This window comes from Leptodactylus fuscus, chromosome 2, assembly GCF_031893055.1.
Source record: "Leptodactylus fuscus isolate aLepFus1 chromosome 2, aLepFus1.hap2, whole genome shotgun sequence".
NCBI lineage: Eukaryota > Metazoa > Chordata > Amphibia > Anura > Leptodactylidae > Leptodactylus > Leptodactylus fuscus.
This window is the reverse complement of record NC_134266.1, coordinates 224,325,230-224,339,754: the sequence shown is the minus strand read 5'-3', so window position 1 is coordinate 224,339,754 and position 14,525 is coordinate 224,325,230. Positions and strand designations below refer to the sequence as shown.

General features: G+C 40.8%; 1 protein-coding gene across 1 annotated transcript in view; it reads right to left on the bottom strand.

The window, feature by feature from the left end:
• Positions 1-14,525, bottom strand: part of ARHGAP9 (Rho GTPase activating protein 9) — an 86,051-nt gene that overhangs the window by 42,982 nt on the left and 28,544 nt on the right. Inside the window, exons 4-5 of the mRNA XM_075265759.1 lie at positions 11,762-11,989; positions 11,293-11,364 (exon numbers count right to left, since the gene is read on the bottom strand). Coding sequence (XP_075121860.1) covers positions 11,293-11,364; positions 11,762-11,989 — 300 coding nt within the window. The remainder of the gene's footprint in view (positions 1-11,292; positions 11,365-11,761; positions 11,990-14,525) is intronic.

Genomic DNA, 14,525 nt, shown 5'->3' with positions numbered 1-14,525 from the left:
AGACCATAAAATTCAGAGGTCTGTCCTTTGAACTGATAATTTGTTTTTTACTTATCTATTAATTTGTGTGTGTACTGCTTTACATCACCTGTCGCACCAAACACTTTATTCCCATGCCCTGTTTGTGTATAAATATGCATGCCTTCAGAAATTGTGTTATACCAGCCTGATAAAGAGACCTAGTATTCTCGAAAGCTTGCAATCTGTCGTCATTTTTATTAGCCATTAAAAAGGTATCATTTACTGAAGACTATCGATCTTTATATTTCATATCCACTGGTTAATACAGTACAAAGATATATTTTTCCTTATACAAAATGGTAAGTAGTGGACATTCATACAGTATTAGACTACATTTACGTCTGTGCCTTTATTTCTGTTGCTCTGGGCCATCAGATGATCTATGAAAATGTAAAATGGATCCAGACAGTGCCAAACATGGTCAGGTGTTTGCTGGATGTTCATGTTTTTTGGGGGGGTTTTAACTGAAGTTGGGCCTTCAGCGCTTTTTCGTCCATCAATTTCTGACAGATGATTGTATGGACACCAGGCACAGATGTGAACATAGCCTTAAAGTACAGATAGCATTCATAGTTTCCCTTCTTTTTCCTCTGCTCAGTATACTGTTATTCTTAATGGGTTTGTAAATGTTTCAGACGGTAGTAATGGTGGAGAATCCATGAAATGTAGAGAACATTAAGTATCAGAGTAACAAAGGCCAAGGTGCAGCTCCAATCTGTTTATGGTGGTTTATAACTTTATATGTGTAAAAGCTTCCAAATCATTATCTAGCGCATACATTTATGGAGCAGGATAGTGACGTCTGCCGAGTGGAAAATTATTGCTGTAATGTGCGTCCACATGCAAAAATGTGATCTCGGTCTGATCAATCATATTATAGGGATGAGATAAAGCAGGAGATTGTTTTATCTTCCAGACATATTCCAGTGTTACCTAAGTGTCATTAAATATTAATTCTCCATAAAAATTTAGAAGCGTAATGGAAATCTGCTTTGTCCATATTTTAAATCTAGAAATGCAGCATACATGGAATACATACTAAAAAGACACTGGTTCTTAAAGGGATTTAGTTACAACCAATATTTATCCCCTATCCAAAGGATTTAATAAAATGTGGAAGAAGTCGCTCCTCTATGGGGGTTACTTAATAGAACATAAATCTTTATTAATTCAATTTATAAATTAATTGGTGCCCTCCGCATCTTCCTCAAGTGATAAAAAAAGGAGGAGGTAACAAATAGATAGAATTCCTAATGTTTATAGGTATATTGTATACTTCACATGAATTACAATATACCTTTAAACAGTAAGACTTCTATCATTAGTAACTCATGTCATATCATGGCAAAACTCCTTTAGGCTGAGGCCCCACGTTACAGAAATGCAGAAGGGAGAAGTATAAGAACTTTGTTAGGGAATTGCTAGGACAGCAATTCCCCAGTAGCTGCTGGAAATCCTGGGAAAGGGGCACAAGAGACAGTGAGCCCTAAGCTGAAGCCCCCCACTGTCCCTTCCTGCTTGCCTGGTCCTGTCCTACGTAATACACAAACAGACATGCGCAGTCGGCTCTGCCCCGGCCCGATGCCTGGCAGAGTGAATTCAGAGCCGGAAGATGCCGCAGGGAAGTTGCACGGAGAAGACTTCTAAAGGTAGGAGAAGAACCAGCGTTGATTGGCCAACTGTATAGCATTCGGCCAATCAATGCTGGTTCTTCATCGAACGTTTACATTCGACTAGCGAGTGGTACTCGATCGAGTACGAGTATTTCGAATACCGTAGTATTCGATCGAATACCTACTCGATCGAGTACTACTCGCTCATCTCTAGTTACAAACTTGCTATATATTTCCCATTCCTTTTGTAGCCATACTTGGCTTTGGCTCAAAAAAACGCAACAAAATCTGCAACAACAAAAAAGCTGGGTTTCTACAACATGGGGTCTCAACCTTAAGGCTAGGGCCGCATATTGCAGAAACGCAGCTTTTTTGTACATAGTCAGTACAGTTGATAAAAGACATACTGAGTTTAACCAAGGGATGGGAAAGTTGATGAAGTTAGAATGCCGATCTTTTCTATTATTTGTGGTTGTTGGCTTCCTATGGTATCCAGATATCAACTGATAGCTGTCTATTCTAATGTCCACATCTATAAATACCGCCTGGTCACCCCAATATCTGGCAGTATTATCCATACAAAACTCATTGCTGTTGAGATATGCTATAAAAGAATGAAACTCTTCCTCCATACCAGACCACACTTATGTATAAATCGGATCTAATATTTTATGTGTATAACTTTTTTTAATTTTAGGATAGGTTATCAATATTAGATTAATGTTTGTCCAAAACACGCCATCTCTGCCAATCCACTGTTTGAAAAGGTTGCCTCTGTTATGTAGAACTGTGCATTGTATAGTGACGTTGCAGCTCAATCCTATTCATTGAATGGGATGGAGATGCAGCATGGTCATGTGATCAATAGAAGTGACATCCCAAGCCTTGCGAGGAGTCCCACGACTCTTCACTGCTAACTGTCGCACCGTGTGTCTGACCCCACTTAACTGATATTGATCCCAAATAGCAAAGATACCAAAGACCCAAAAAAATCTGTAATGCTGAATATGCAATAATAAGAATGAGATCAGATCAGATACATATTCACAGCACTGTAAAGCAGCCTAACTGGAATATAAAAAACTAAAAACTTGAGAGTCTCCAGTAGTTGATACCTTTTTTAATGGCTAACTAATAATGATGACAGATTACAAGCTTTCAAGGCTCTCGGCCTCTTCCTCAGGTATATTTAAAAACAATTTCTGAAGGATATATATTTAAATATACTTGAGGAAGAGGTCGAGAGCCTCGAAAACTTCATTGTAACATCAACATCATCAGTTTTTAACATCAAAACTTCATTCTAACATCATTGTTAGCCATTAAAAAAAGGTATCAACTACTGAAGACTCTCAAGTTTTTTGTTTTTCACATTTCATACCCACTGGCTAACACGGTACAAAAACATGCATGTTCCTTTAACTAACTAGATGAGAGAGAAACTCTCACCAACTTAAGGAGTTCACCTGACTATGGTGTCATAGGAATGTGCTGTATTCTCTACAACATTCATTTCCTTATCAACTTTCATCTCAACGGGGGTTTACAATTTGCTAGCACAGGGAGACAGATTCTATTTAAATGAAAACTGGAAATATTGGTTGATTTTTTTTTTATTTCCTCTCTCTTGTAGTCTCCCCAAGCTTGTGAGTGGTAAATGTATTTGTGAACCTTTTTAGCATTTAAAGGGATTCCATCACTAGAAACCCCTTTTAAACTAAATACACGTAGGAATAGCCTTAAGAAAGACTATACTTCTCTTCCCTTTATTATTCTGATCCACGCCGCCATTCCTTAGAGGTATCATCTATCTTCTTACTAGTGCTGCTTGAAAACTTTCCAGCGTCGGCCTCTGTCTTCTTCTCTGTCTCCGCCTTCTTCTCGCATGATCCTCTTCTCTTCGTTCCAATGCGCCGACTGCACGTGTCCATCGGCCATTTTCCTGTGGCCGAACGGGAGAGGCATGCAGAGTCGGACATGCATAGTCGGCGAAGAGAAGAGTATCGCGCGAGAAGAATTCGGAGGCGGAGAAGAGGACAGAGGCCGTCGCTGGAGAGTTTTCAAGCAGCACTGGGGACGCCCTCTGTGCTGCGAGAAAACTCATTTACATAAGGAAGAAAGAAAATATTTCTAAGGAATGGCGGTGCGGATCAGAATAATAAAGGTAAGAGAAGAATAGCCTTTCATAAGGCTATTCCTATGTGTACTCTAGGCAGGCAGTGGGAATGGTTGTGGAGGGAAAATATATCCCATGGAGATGGCTCCTCTCCACTTGCTGATGGACGAATCCATGTCCAGGTTTTGGGGTTTAATTGTAGACCCAGGCCCGAATCTCTATCCCGGGGTTTTGTAATAGCAGTAGTGGGAGCCTTAAACTCTGGTCCAAATAGTTGGGTGGGTCTCATTTTCCTGGTTGCTGCTGCTAAGGACCCAAAGACTCTGTTTGTGTGGAGAACTACAAGAGTCAGCTTGCTGAGTTGTGGACTATACTGCCTTGTGGCTGAAGTAAGCCTTTTTTTTATGTTTCCTTTTTTGCTGAAGAAAGCCGTTTGCGTTGAACTTTGTGAATTGCATCCAATAAAACAAGCACCAGTGTGAACCTGAAGACTGAGCTTCACGTGTGTTTTACTTGCCTGACAACCAGCCCCAAGCACCTGCATTTACAGTACTTAGTTTAAAAAGGGATTCTAGTGATAGATTCCCTTTAAGAAAAGCCTAAATTCAGTATTTATGAGCTGCACATTGGTATACATCTACATTCCCCAAAGGAATCAATAACAAGAGACCACATAGACTTCTAAAGCTGTCCCAATGCCCTCACCCCTCCCAACCCTGACTAGTATCAATGTGCTTGAGATGACTCCTATTATAGGCAGAGTCTAAGAGGTTGTACAGTTCATAGTAAATATTTTCTGCAATGCGTAACACAAAGAACACATGACTTATGAATACATTCACTATTTAGGTAGTATTAACATGATACACTAAAATAACTACACCAAACAAATAGGAGGTGGCAAACTGCCTGGACCTACAAATCCGACTTTATCTGCGTATATCTGCGGTGTAGCTAAATGCCATCTATTGTGCTCTGTACAAAGCTTATTACAGGCTAGGTCCATGCTAGTGGTTATGTCCTTCAGTGGGATAGCTGAAAAATCTATAGTAAAAAGATTATTCTGTTATCATTCCTTAATATGTAGACATTTGCAAGCATTTTTTATTATTGTTCCAAGTTGCTTCATTTTTTTTTTATATAATTTTGATAAAATAATCTATTGTTTGGTGTTTTTACCTGTAGAAAACTTTCCCACAGACCTCAATGAACATCTCCAGACAATTGTGTCTATGGTCCATCAGACCTCTAAATACTAATAACAGCAGCCCAAGCAAGATGGCTTCCCGCATAAACATGCACAGATAAAAAACAGATTAAACGAATAAAAACAGATGACAAGCATGTTTCACTATCTGGTTTTGAAGGGGTTTTTCCAACCCCAAATGCATGTTTCCACAGGATAGGACCATCAGTATCTGATCTGTGGGAGTCTAACGCCCAGACCCCACACAGATCAGCTGATTCTGCAGCCTGCTGGTGCCTAAAGCTACAGCAGTGGACATGAAGTAGACGCAGTCTGTTAATATTCAAGTAATAGGAGCAGGGCTACAACCCCATCCACTCTATAGTGGTGGTGCCAGTGTACTATAGCTGTGCCCCTGTTACTAGAATAGGAGCAGAACTGCTTCCACTCCCCGTCCACAGCTATCTGATCTGTCCAGGGTCCAGGTGTCAGACACCCACAGATCAGATACTGATGACCTGTCCTGTGAATGAAACATGGAATTAGTGAAAGTATATACCGTGTTTCCCCAAAAAATAAGACACTGTCTTATGTTAAATTTTGGTCCTATAGATGCGCTAGGTCTTATTTTCGGGGGATGTATTCATTCACCTGCTCCCTACCCCCGTTAAACATTAGCATTATCTGATTAAATAAGCAAGTCCTTACCAGTGAGATGTGTTTGCTGTCCAAAGAACATATGGAGAAAAGCATTGCAGCCAGCAGAACACTGTGCACGGTGTTCCGTGTGTGCTGCCGCTGCACTAGGCTGAGATGTGCTTGCTGCACAAAGACCATATGAAGAAAAGCATTGCAGTTGGCTAAACGCTGTGTGCGGTGTTCTGTGTGCACAGGACAGTCGGCTGCTGCTGCACTACGCTGTATTCACTGTCCACTGTCCCTGCTGCTATGGGATGACTTGGGAGAGTGGATACCCCGCCACATACGATGCTTAGTGTATGCACAGCTGGCCTCTCCCTTCCCACAGCAGCAGGGGCAGCGGATACAGTGTAGGGCAGCAGCAGCAATGCTTTTCTTCATACCGTCTTTAGCACATCTCATGGGTATGAACTTGTTTATTTAATCAGATAACGCTAATGTTTATCGGGGGGTTAGGGGTGGTGCGGTGATGTGACATCGTAAGCAATGACTGGTCTTATTTTCAGGGGAGACCCTATATTTCTTAACATATAAGAAATTGCAATAGGTCTTTTTATCTTACTTTCAGGGAAACACGGTAGGTGATACATTCCCTTTAACGTGTGGAAGGAAGCCGCTCTGAAAATCCCTCCTGTATGTTTTTTCTTTGCTCACTGTCGTCTACAAGTGAATACAGTACGGTTCAGAGTACACTCACATTAGTCACATGATGATATCCGCAATGCTGATAAGGAGATGATTACTTTTTTTATTTTTATCACATTGGGAACGTCAAAGAAAGTTTAGAAATCACAATAATGTCAAATTAGTTTTCTATTATTGATTTGTTTTTTGACAAAAGAGAACCTAAAATGCAGAGATATGTTCTAGCCATGTAATATCACTGACTGTATCTTTACTCATACTGTTGTTTTTCCAAAGACTTTTGGAATTTGCAAGATACTGGTACATATGCAACATAATGTCCTGACTTGCTGAGAATTTTCACTTTCATTGGGTTATTCTCTGGAATCCCGACAGACCTGTGTCATTATAATAAAGACGACCTTTCACCACCAAGAGCCTTTCTTTGTATCATTTGCTCCTCTATTCTGGCACATTTGGAATTGATTCTGTTCCCGAGCAATCATTGCAGTTAGTTTCAGTACCTGATATGCTAATTAGTACAGATGAGCAAATAGTAATTGAAACTCTAGTTTCGAATACCTCGCTCCATAAGAATCAATGGGAGCGGCCAGCGTGCTGCAGGCGCCAGTGGCCGGCGCTTAACCCCTTAGCGATCGTCTGCTCCCATTCATTCCTATGGGAATGGAGGTATTCAAATCTAGCATTTGAATACTATTCGCTCAACACTACTAATTAGGCTTCTACTGTCAAGTGGGCGGTCTTAAACAGGAACAGACAAAGGGTTTAATTCTGATTGAATAGTGCCAGAAAGTTTAGACCCTTTCTGATCCTGCCTAAGACCATCCACTTGACAGTAGAGCACAAACATCATATCAGGTACCAAAAATAACTGCACTGATTGCTCAGGAATGGTGGGGGCTAGAGAAAAAAAAATCCAACTGCCTCAGAATCAGTGGATCAGAACCTATTAAAGGACAGAACTGGTATCGTGGAAGTGATGAAAAGTCCTCTTTAAATACAGTGGCTTATTTTGGTGGGCATAGTTTAAGGACAAATCCATCTTCTAGTAGTATATAAAAATAAGCATTGTGCATAAATATCTATCTTCTGACATGTCACAGAAACATGACAGAAGATAGTATTTCTAGAAATATGGGCACTTAACCCTCAGTGGTCTCTAGAACAAAGATTTCCTATTAGGGTTATCTGTTTCAGGCCCTATTCACCTCTGCATTCGGGTTTCTGTTCCGGGAATCTGCTTGGGGACCCCCCCGAATGGAAACCTATATGCATAAAACAGCGGTAACCTAAGGAATCCCACAGACCCCATAGACTATAATGGGGTCCGTGTGGTTTCTGCTCGGTTTCCGCACAAAACATGTGGAGAGAAAAGTGCTGCCTGCCATGTGAGGGGGGCCCAAGTGAAACGTTTGCTAGTTACACCCCCTGATGCAGTTCTTTGTTTGTTCAGGTTTGTGTTACTTTTGGTGGTCAGTTTATGCCAAAAACTGGTATAAAGTGCTTAGTGAATAAGGCCATGGACTAGAAATGCAATAACAGCCAATTATGACTCTCTTTGCCTTCTTACAAGCCTCAGAAGGAGCCCAATAGGTATGTGTCTATAGGGAGGAGCATAGCTAGAAAGTGCTAAGCCCCATGCCAAATGCTTGAATCCTACATCATGCCCCAGACTTCTAAATCAGAATAAACAGATGTCACAAAAAAACAGGCATTTACTTATCTCTCCTCCCTACAGACTTCTCTACAGGTCCTGCATACATGATGGCTAATGCAGAAATGCAATGGACCTTTCTAACTGTGTTGCTTGTTTATTATGCTCCGTCCTGATGACAGGCTCCCTTTAAGAACATACAAAGTACATGCATAGCCAGTTTTGTATTGAATGACGCCACGCAGACACTGATACACAGTATTTTAGTAACCGTGCCATATAAGCCTAAGTATGGTAGCCTAAGTACGGTAAATACCACATAGTGCTCAAAGAATAACAACAAATAACAGCTCAACATACACTATATATATATATATATATATATATATATATATATATATGAAGAAATGCAATGACATTACTCAGCAAACTCTAAATAATACTGCTGTGCAAATATTCTCAAAACTTGTGGTCATAATGCTCCAGTGTCAGTCTGAGGTGTAGTTAGCTGGGGGAGAGGCTGGTGCCCCCCACCCAATTACACCGGTCACAGGTTACACATGGACTGCATTGGCATCTGCATGGCACTGATGCATATGAATACACAATCGAGGAGAAAGCCTCTCTCTTCCTGCTCTACTAGTAAGTGGCTCATAAGCCACAAGTCACTTTAGACTTGTGGCCTTCAAGCTGCCCTAAGACATCTGTGTCCTGGCATAAGACTCCTAGCTATCCCTCTGGTGTCAGTCCATCAGTGCATGTGCTGTGCCCCTACAACCAGACTATCAAACACATCCCTAAGGGCTCGTTCACACGGGGCAAAAGGGGACGGATTTTGATGCCGAATCCACCTCAAAATCCACCCCCTCACAATAGCGGTCTATGTAGACCACTAGAAGAAGCGAGCTGCCCTTTCTTTAGGCGGATTCCACGTCTGATTCAGCCGCGGCGTCTGCCTCGCGACAGCACCCTCCTGACTAGGCCCATTCATTTGGGCCTACTCCAGAGGAGGAAGCCGCGATTGTCGGAAGCCGCAACAGTCGCGGCAGGTGCATTTTGGTCCTATTCTGATGCAGCTTCCCGTGTCAAAATCAGAACAAAAATACGCAGCCCCTAGCCCCGTGTGAACTAGCCCTAAGGCAAACCCTCACTGCATGTACATTTTGTGGTGTCATATCTGAACCCACAGTCCTTGTGCCATACAGATAGCAGTGAAGTAGACATGTGACTAAAGCAAGCATTCCTTGAATGTTACAATGACATGGGTACTGACATTTTCAGGTACCACAAAAAATCTAATACCATCCTCTATGCACACAGAATTAATGCTTAGTTTTACAAAACATATGGCTCAATGCTTCCAATACAAGGGATACATATAGGCATATATTCTTAGATTTGCGCCACTTTTTGCAGTGCTTTGTTTATTTTTTAAATTACTTTTTCACTTCAACTAAACTTTTAAAAAACAAATTAAAACCTTTAAATATGTTCATGATCTAATAAATATCTGTAATATTATCATAAAAGCATCACCCAGCCATAAACAGAACAATCCTACAGCTGTCTACCTGTATGTGTTAGATGGACAGATGTGACTACAGACTCATAAGTAAGGACAGAGAAATACAGAATATCTTCACAGCTGATAAGTTCATTGTCCGGGTGACTTACATATCCAGGAGTTGTTTCCCAAAATACATCAAGATAATCGTCATCTTCAAGATTCCCCTCTGAGCTCTGCCTATACACAACCTGCTCCATGTCCATGGAGTAATAAGGAAGTAATGACATAGGAGCAGCTGTAGTTCCAGCATTGAAAAAAAAGGGGAGGGCAGTAACTACTCCGACTCAGTAGAATGAGGAAGGGTAAATGTTAAAAGCTGTGTGAAAAAGTCCGATTCATAACAGCAATAAGGCAAGGCTCCAGGGCTTCTAAGCTATGTGAGATGCTGGGTTGTGATATCATTGCACGGCTTATTTTGCAAATATAAACATCATTTTGCAGAGTTTTATAGATTTTCTGTAAGCATCCTAGGCCTGGTTCACATCTGTGTTCGGCTTTCTGTTCTTGGACCCCCTGAACGGAAACCTATACGCATAAAAAAGTGGTTACCTAAGGAAACCCGCGGACCTCATAGACTATAACGGGGTCCATGTGGATTCCACTCGGTTTCAGCGTGAAACATGTGGAGAGAAAACTGCTGCTCTCAGGACTTCTCTTTGCATGTTTCATGCGGAAACCACACGACCCCATTATAGTCTATGTCCTGGTAACCGCTTTTTTATGTGTATAGGTTTCCATTCGGGGGGTCCACAAGTGGACTCCGTGAACAGAAACCCGAACGCAGATGTAAACCCGCACAGAGTGGTGACAATCTTATGTTTTGAGATCAGTTGCCATGATTTCCTTATTGTGGACAGTGTGGACTAGAGATAAAATCCAGCTTCAAACCGCAATGCAATTCATCCAATCTTATGTGGAGGTAGTGTAAAAAATAACTTTTATTGAAAAAGTTAAAAAAGTTACATCGTAACCTCAGGAGTCAGCATAACAAGCTACGCATTTCGGGAAAAATCCCTTCCTCATGGCAAGCAAATTATAGGTTGGTTTCTGACACATGCCAGACCGTAGAAAGTTCCTACATTCATGGTCACATCCATTGGCAACTAAGCAAGTGACCATTAAGATGGTCAGAGAAACACTTTAAAATTCTACCAGTTAGAATAGATACCAACTGGAAAGGAGTTACTATATTCAGTGGAGCAATGCAGAAACAGGTGTTAGCATCTATGCAAGAAATATCAGTTGATACCTAGGTTGCCACTGGACCTCCATGATCAGGGAATTGCCAAGGAGGCTTGAAAAAATGGTTGTTCTAGTAGGATATTTACCAACCCAGCTGGCTGACCCCTTCTCTAAAGCATGCCACCATAGTGACCAGTGGATTGGTGCAACCCTATGGCATTAAGCTGCTATTACTGAGGGAAGCAGCAGGAAGCCACACACACACAAATGGGCTACTAGTGGGGATCCTAAGGGTATATGCACAGGTTTACAATAAGACTGGGTTCACACCAACACTTGAACTTCATTCAGGGTTTCCGTCCCCAAACCCGCTTAAAAAATGCAGAGAGAAAAGTACTTTCTTACTTGGGTGGAAACTGGGCAGAAACCTAGCGGATCCCATTATAGTCTATGGGGTCCATGGATTTCTGCCAGTATCCACTTTTTAAGCAGGTTAGCTTTCCGTATTTTGGGTCCCCAAGCAGACCTGAAGAACAGAAAGCCAAATGCTAGTGTGAACCTAGCGTAACATATACCGTATCAATATACAGTGCTTATATCGGTCATTACCTGTGGCTGTACTTTGGGTGGGGGGTCATCACTTTCTTCAGTTGATTCGAAATCTGCAGGAGGTGTGGCTGACTGGAATGGAGGAATTACAATGCAATCATATAAAGTTGTAAAGCATACATATGTAATATACATATACATATAAAGCATACATATGTAAAAAGTAACTCTTAAAGAAGATAAATTGCAAAGTTTTTTTTTTTTTATTCATCTGAACTCTTCATTTATGTTTTATAATTGTAGGAATTCTTTAAGGGGCAGTCTAAATATATTGTTCTGACACCCAGGACCCCCACCGATCAGCTGTTCTCAGAAAATGAAGCAGGAAGCAGACAGCTCATTCCCTGTCTAGTGACCAAACAAAGAGTAACTACAGATTAGCTTCCATTCAAGTAAGTGGGAGCTGATCTGCAGTGACATGGTTTGCAATCCTAACAAATAAAACAGTAGAAGAAAAAAATATACTCACGCGTCCTGGAGTTTTAGACCTCCTGGGTGGCTTCCATGTTTTTTCTCTTGTCTCTGTGTTGATGAAGAAATTCCTGCCTGTGATTGGATCAACATGATATTCCCAGTTTTCTATAATGTGGACAGGAGAACACGTAGGACTAGGAGGAGACCCTTTATTCTGCTTCATCTCTTCCAGATTGCAGTAAACTGGAGTAGTAGTATCCTGCATTGTGTTAGCCAAACTCGCCTATCAAAAATAGAAAGTATGAACAAAAGTGGAATTTATGTACACAGAATGAATGTAATATAGGCAATGGACGTGAGAAACATGAGAAAGTGCCATAGCTAATAATAATAATTAATAATATGCTCTATCATGTGATATGTAGTAATAATAAATTTTATTTTCTCAGAGAAATACAAAGGTTTATTGCCCACTTGCTGAATTACAACCAGTTTACATATAAGCTCCCAGGGTAAACAGATTTTTTTAGGAGCACAGCAACAATCAAATGGCATATGACATTCAGCATTTTGTACTTTGTTACAGGTGCACTATAAATGAACTTAGATTATTACTTTCTAGGTATATGTAAAAAGGAAAATGTTTTCTACAAATGAGCCTGCACTTTAAGACTGAGGCCCCACGTTGCGGAAACACTGCTTTTTTGTTGCAGATTTTGTTGCGTTTTTTTGAGCCAAAGACAAAAATGTTTAGAAAATGAATGAAAAATATACAGGAAGTACTTATACTATATTCTACTCAACCCACTCTTGGCTTTGGATCAAAAAATCTGCAACAAGAAAATTCTGCGTTTCCACAATATGGGGCCTAAAGGGGGTTTTCCAGCCAAGCAACTTATCCCCTATCTACAGGAGGAAATTGGTGATGGTCTGATGGCTTGAAATAAAAAAATGGGGCTTTTTTTCCTCCCCAGTATTAATGGAGTAGAGGTCCTAAGGGTACTCCCCTTGTGTTTGGCTAATTCCAGGGGTCCTAATGAAATGAATGGAGAAGGAATATGCCTTTCCAACCACCACATCATTTAGACTGGGTAGCATAATTAGGCTTGTGGGACTGGAAGGTCACCATGCCTCCTCCTTGTGAATGGGGCTGTAGGGACTGCAATCTCCAGCTGCAGTATCCTGTGGACAGGGGATGTGTCCCTAATGAGAGAATCCCTTTAAGTTGCTATGTTGGAAATACAAGGCTATTCCCATGCAAGCATTGGATCGATCAGTAGTGAGTAAAAATACTGTTACATATTCCTGCCTAATCTGTTCAAGCAGCTAGAATGGGGGCTTCTTCACTGTATGCATACATACCTATGTTTACTACTGGACTATTTGTAACAATCATATAATCTACAATTATATCATTTGTTATTATCATAAGTGTCAATAAAGAAGAAAGTCAAGGACTCATATTACAAAACTGAACAGTATTTATAGCTCAACAATATAACTATTCAAAGTTCACAACATTCTGAGATTACTGTCATTTGTGTCATATCTTAAGTAAGATACTAGAGAAGAGATGAAATACCCTTAGGAAAAGGATAAATTTAGTTTTCGTTATTTCCGTCAAAGGGAATGTGTTCTTAAACAGAATATAACAACTTTTATGTGATATGCAAATAAGGCAGATGGTGCATTGACGATGGGCCTTTAGCTCCCGGCGCGATGGTGTTGCCACCCAGACCCCTACTATCTCCTGCCTGCACCACCCTATACAGTGGCAGTAAATCTTCACTCTGCTATGATCATCCATCCTACTCGAGCATTAAGAATAGTGATCTCAGAGCTGTAGACCCACCCCAGTGCAACAACTGTATCATTTGCATGTCACTTCACATTGCTTTTCTCCAACTACGTCTACAAAAGTGACATACAAAAGAGAGCTATGGTGTTTATCACTGTAATGTACTCTGTAATGGAGTTGTAGCAGTTGCATATATTTAGGGGAGGTAATAGATTCCCTTTAATGTTCATTTGCTACCTTTTGATAGGGACATTTTAGGAAGATATTTCATGGGCCACCATGATCTTTGAACAAAGTATCTCCTGCTTGGTTGATAGTCCAGAAGATTTCCTGCTTCAGTTCAGTTCAGCATCATGATCTTTTGATATACAGTGGGGCAAAAAAGTATTTAGTCAGTCACCAATAGTGCAAGTTCCACCATGTAAAAAGATGAGAGGCGTCTGTAATTTACATCATAGGTAGACCTCAACTATGAGAGACAAAATGAGAAAACAAATCCAGAAAATCACATTGTCTGATTTTGTAAGAATTTATTTGCAAATTATGGTGGAAAATAAGTATTTGGTCAGTAACAAAATTTCATCTCAATACTTTGTTATATATCCTTTGTTGGCAATGACAGAGGTCAAACGTTTTCTGTAAGTCTTCACAAGGTTGGCACACACTGTTGTTGGTATGTTGGCCCATTCCTCCATGCAGATCTCCTCTAGAGCAGTGATGTTTTGGGGCTGTCGCTTGGCAACACGGACTTTCAACTCCTTCCAAAGGTTTTCTATAGGGTTGAGATCTGGAGACTGGCTAGGCCACTCCAGGACCTTGAAATGCTTCTTACAAAGCCACTCCTTCGTTGCCCTGGCGGTGTGCTTTGGATCATTGTCATGTTGAAAGACCCAGCCACGTTTCATCTTCAATGCCCTTGCTGATGGAAGGAGGTTTGCACTCAAAATCTCACGATACATGGCCCCATTCATTCTTTCATGTACCCGGATCAGTCGTCCTGGCCCCTTTGCAGAGAAACAGC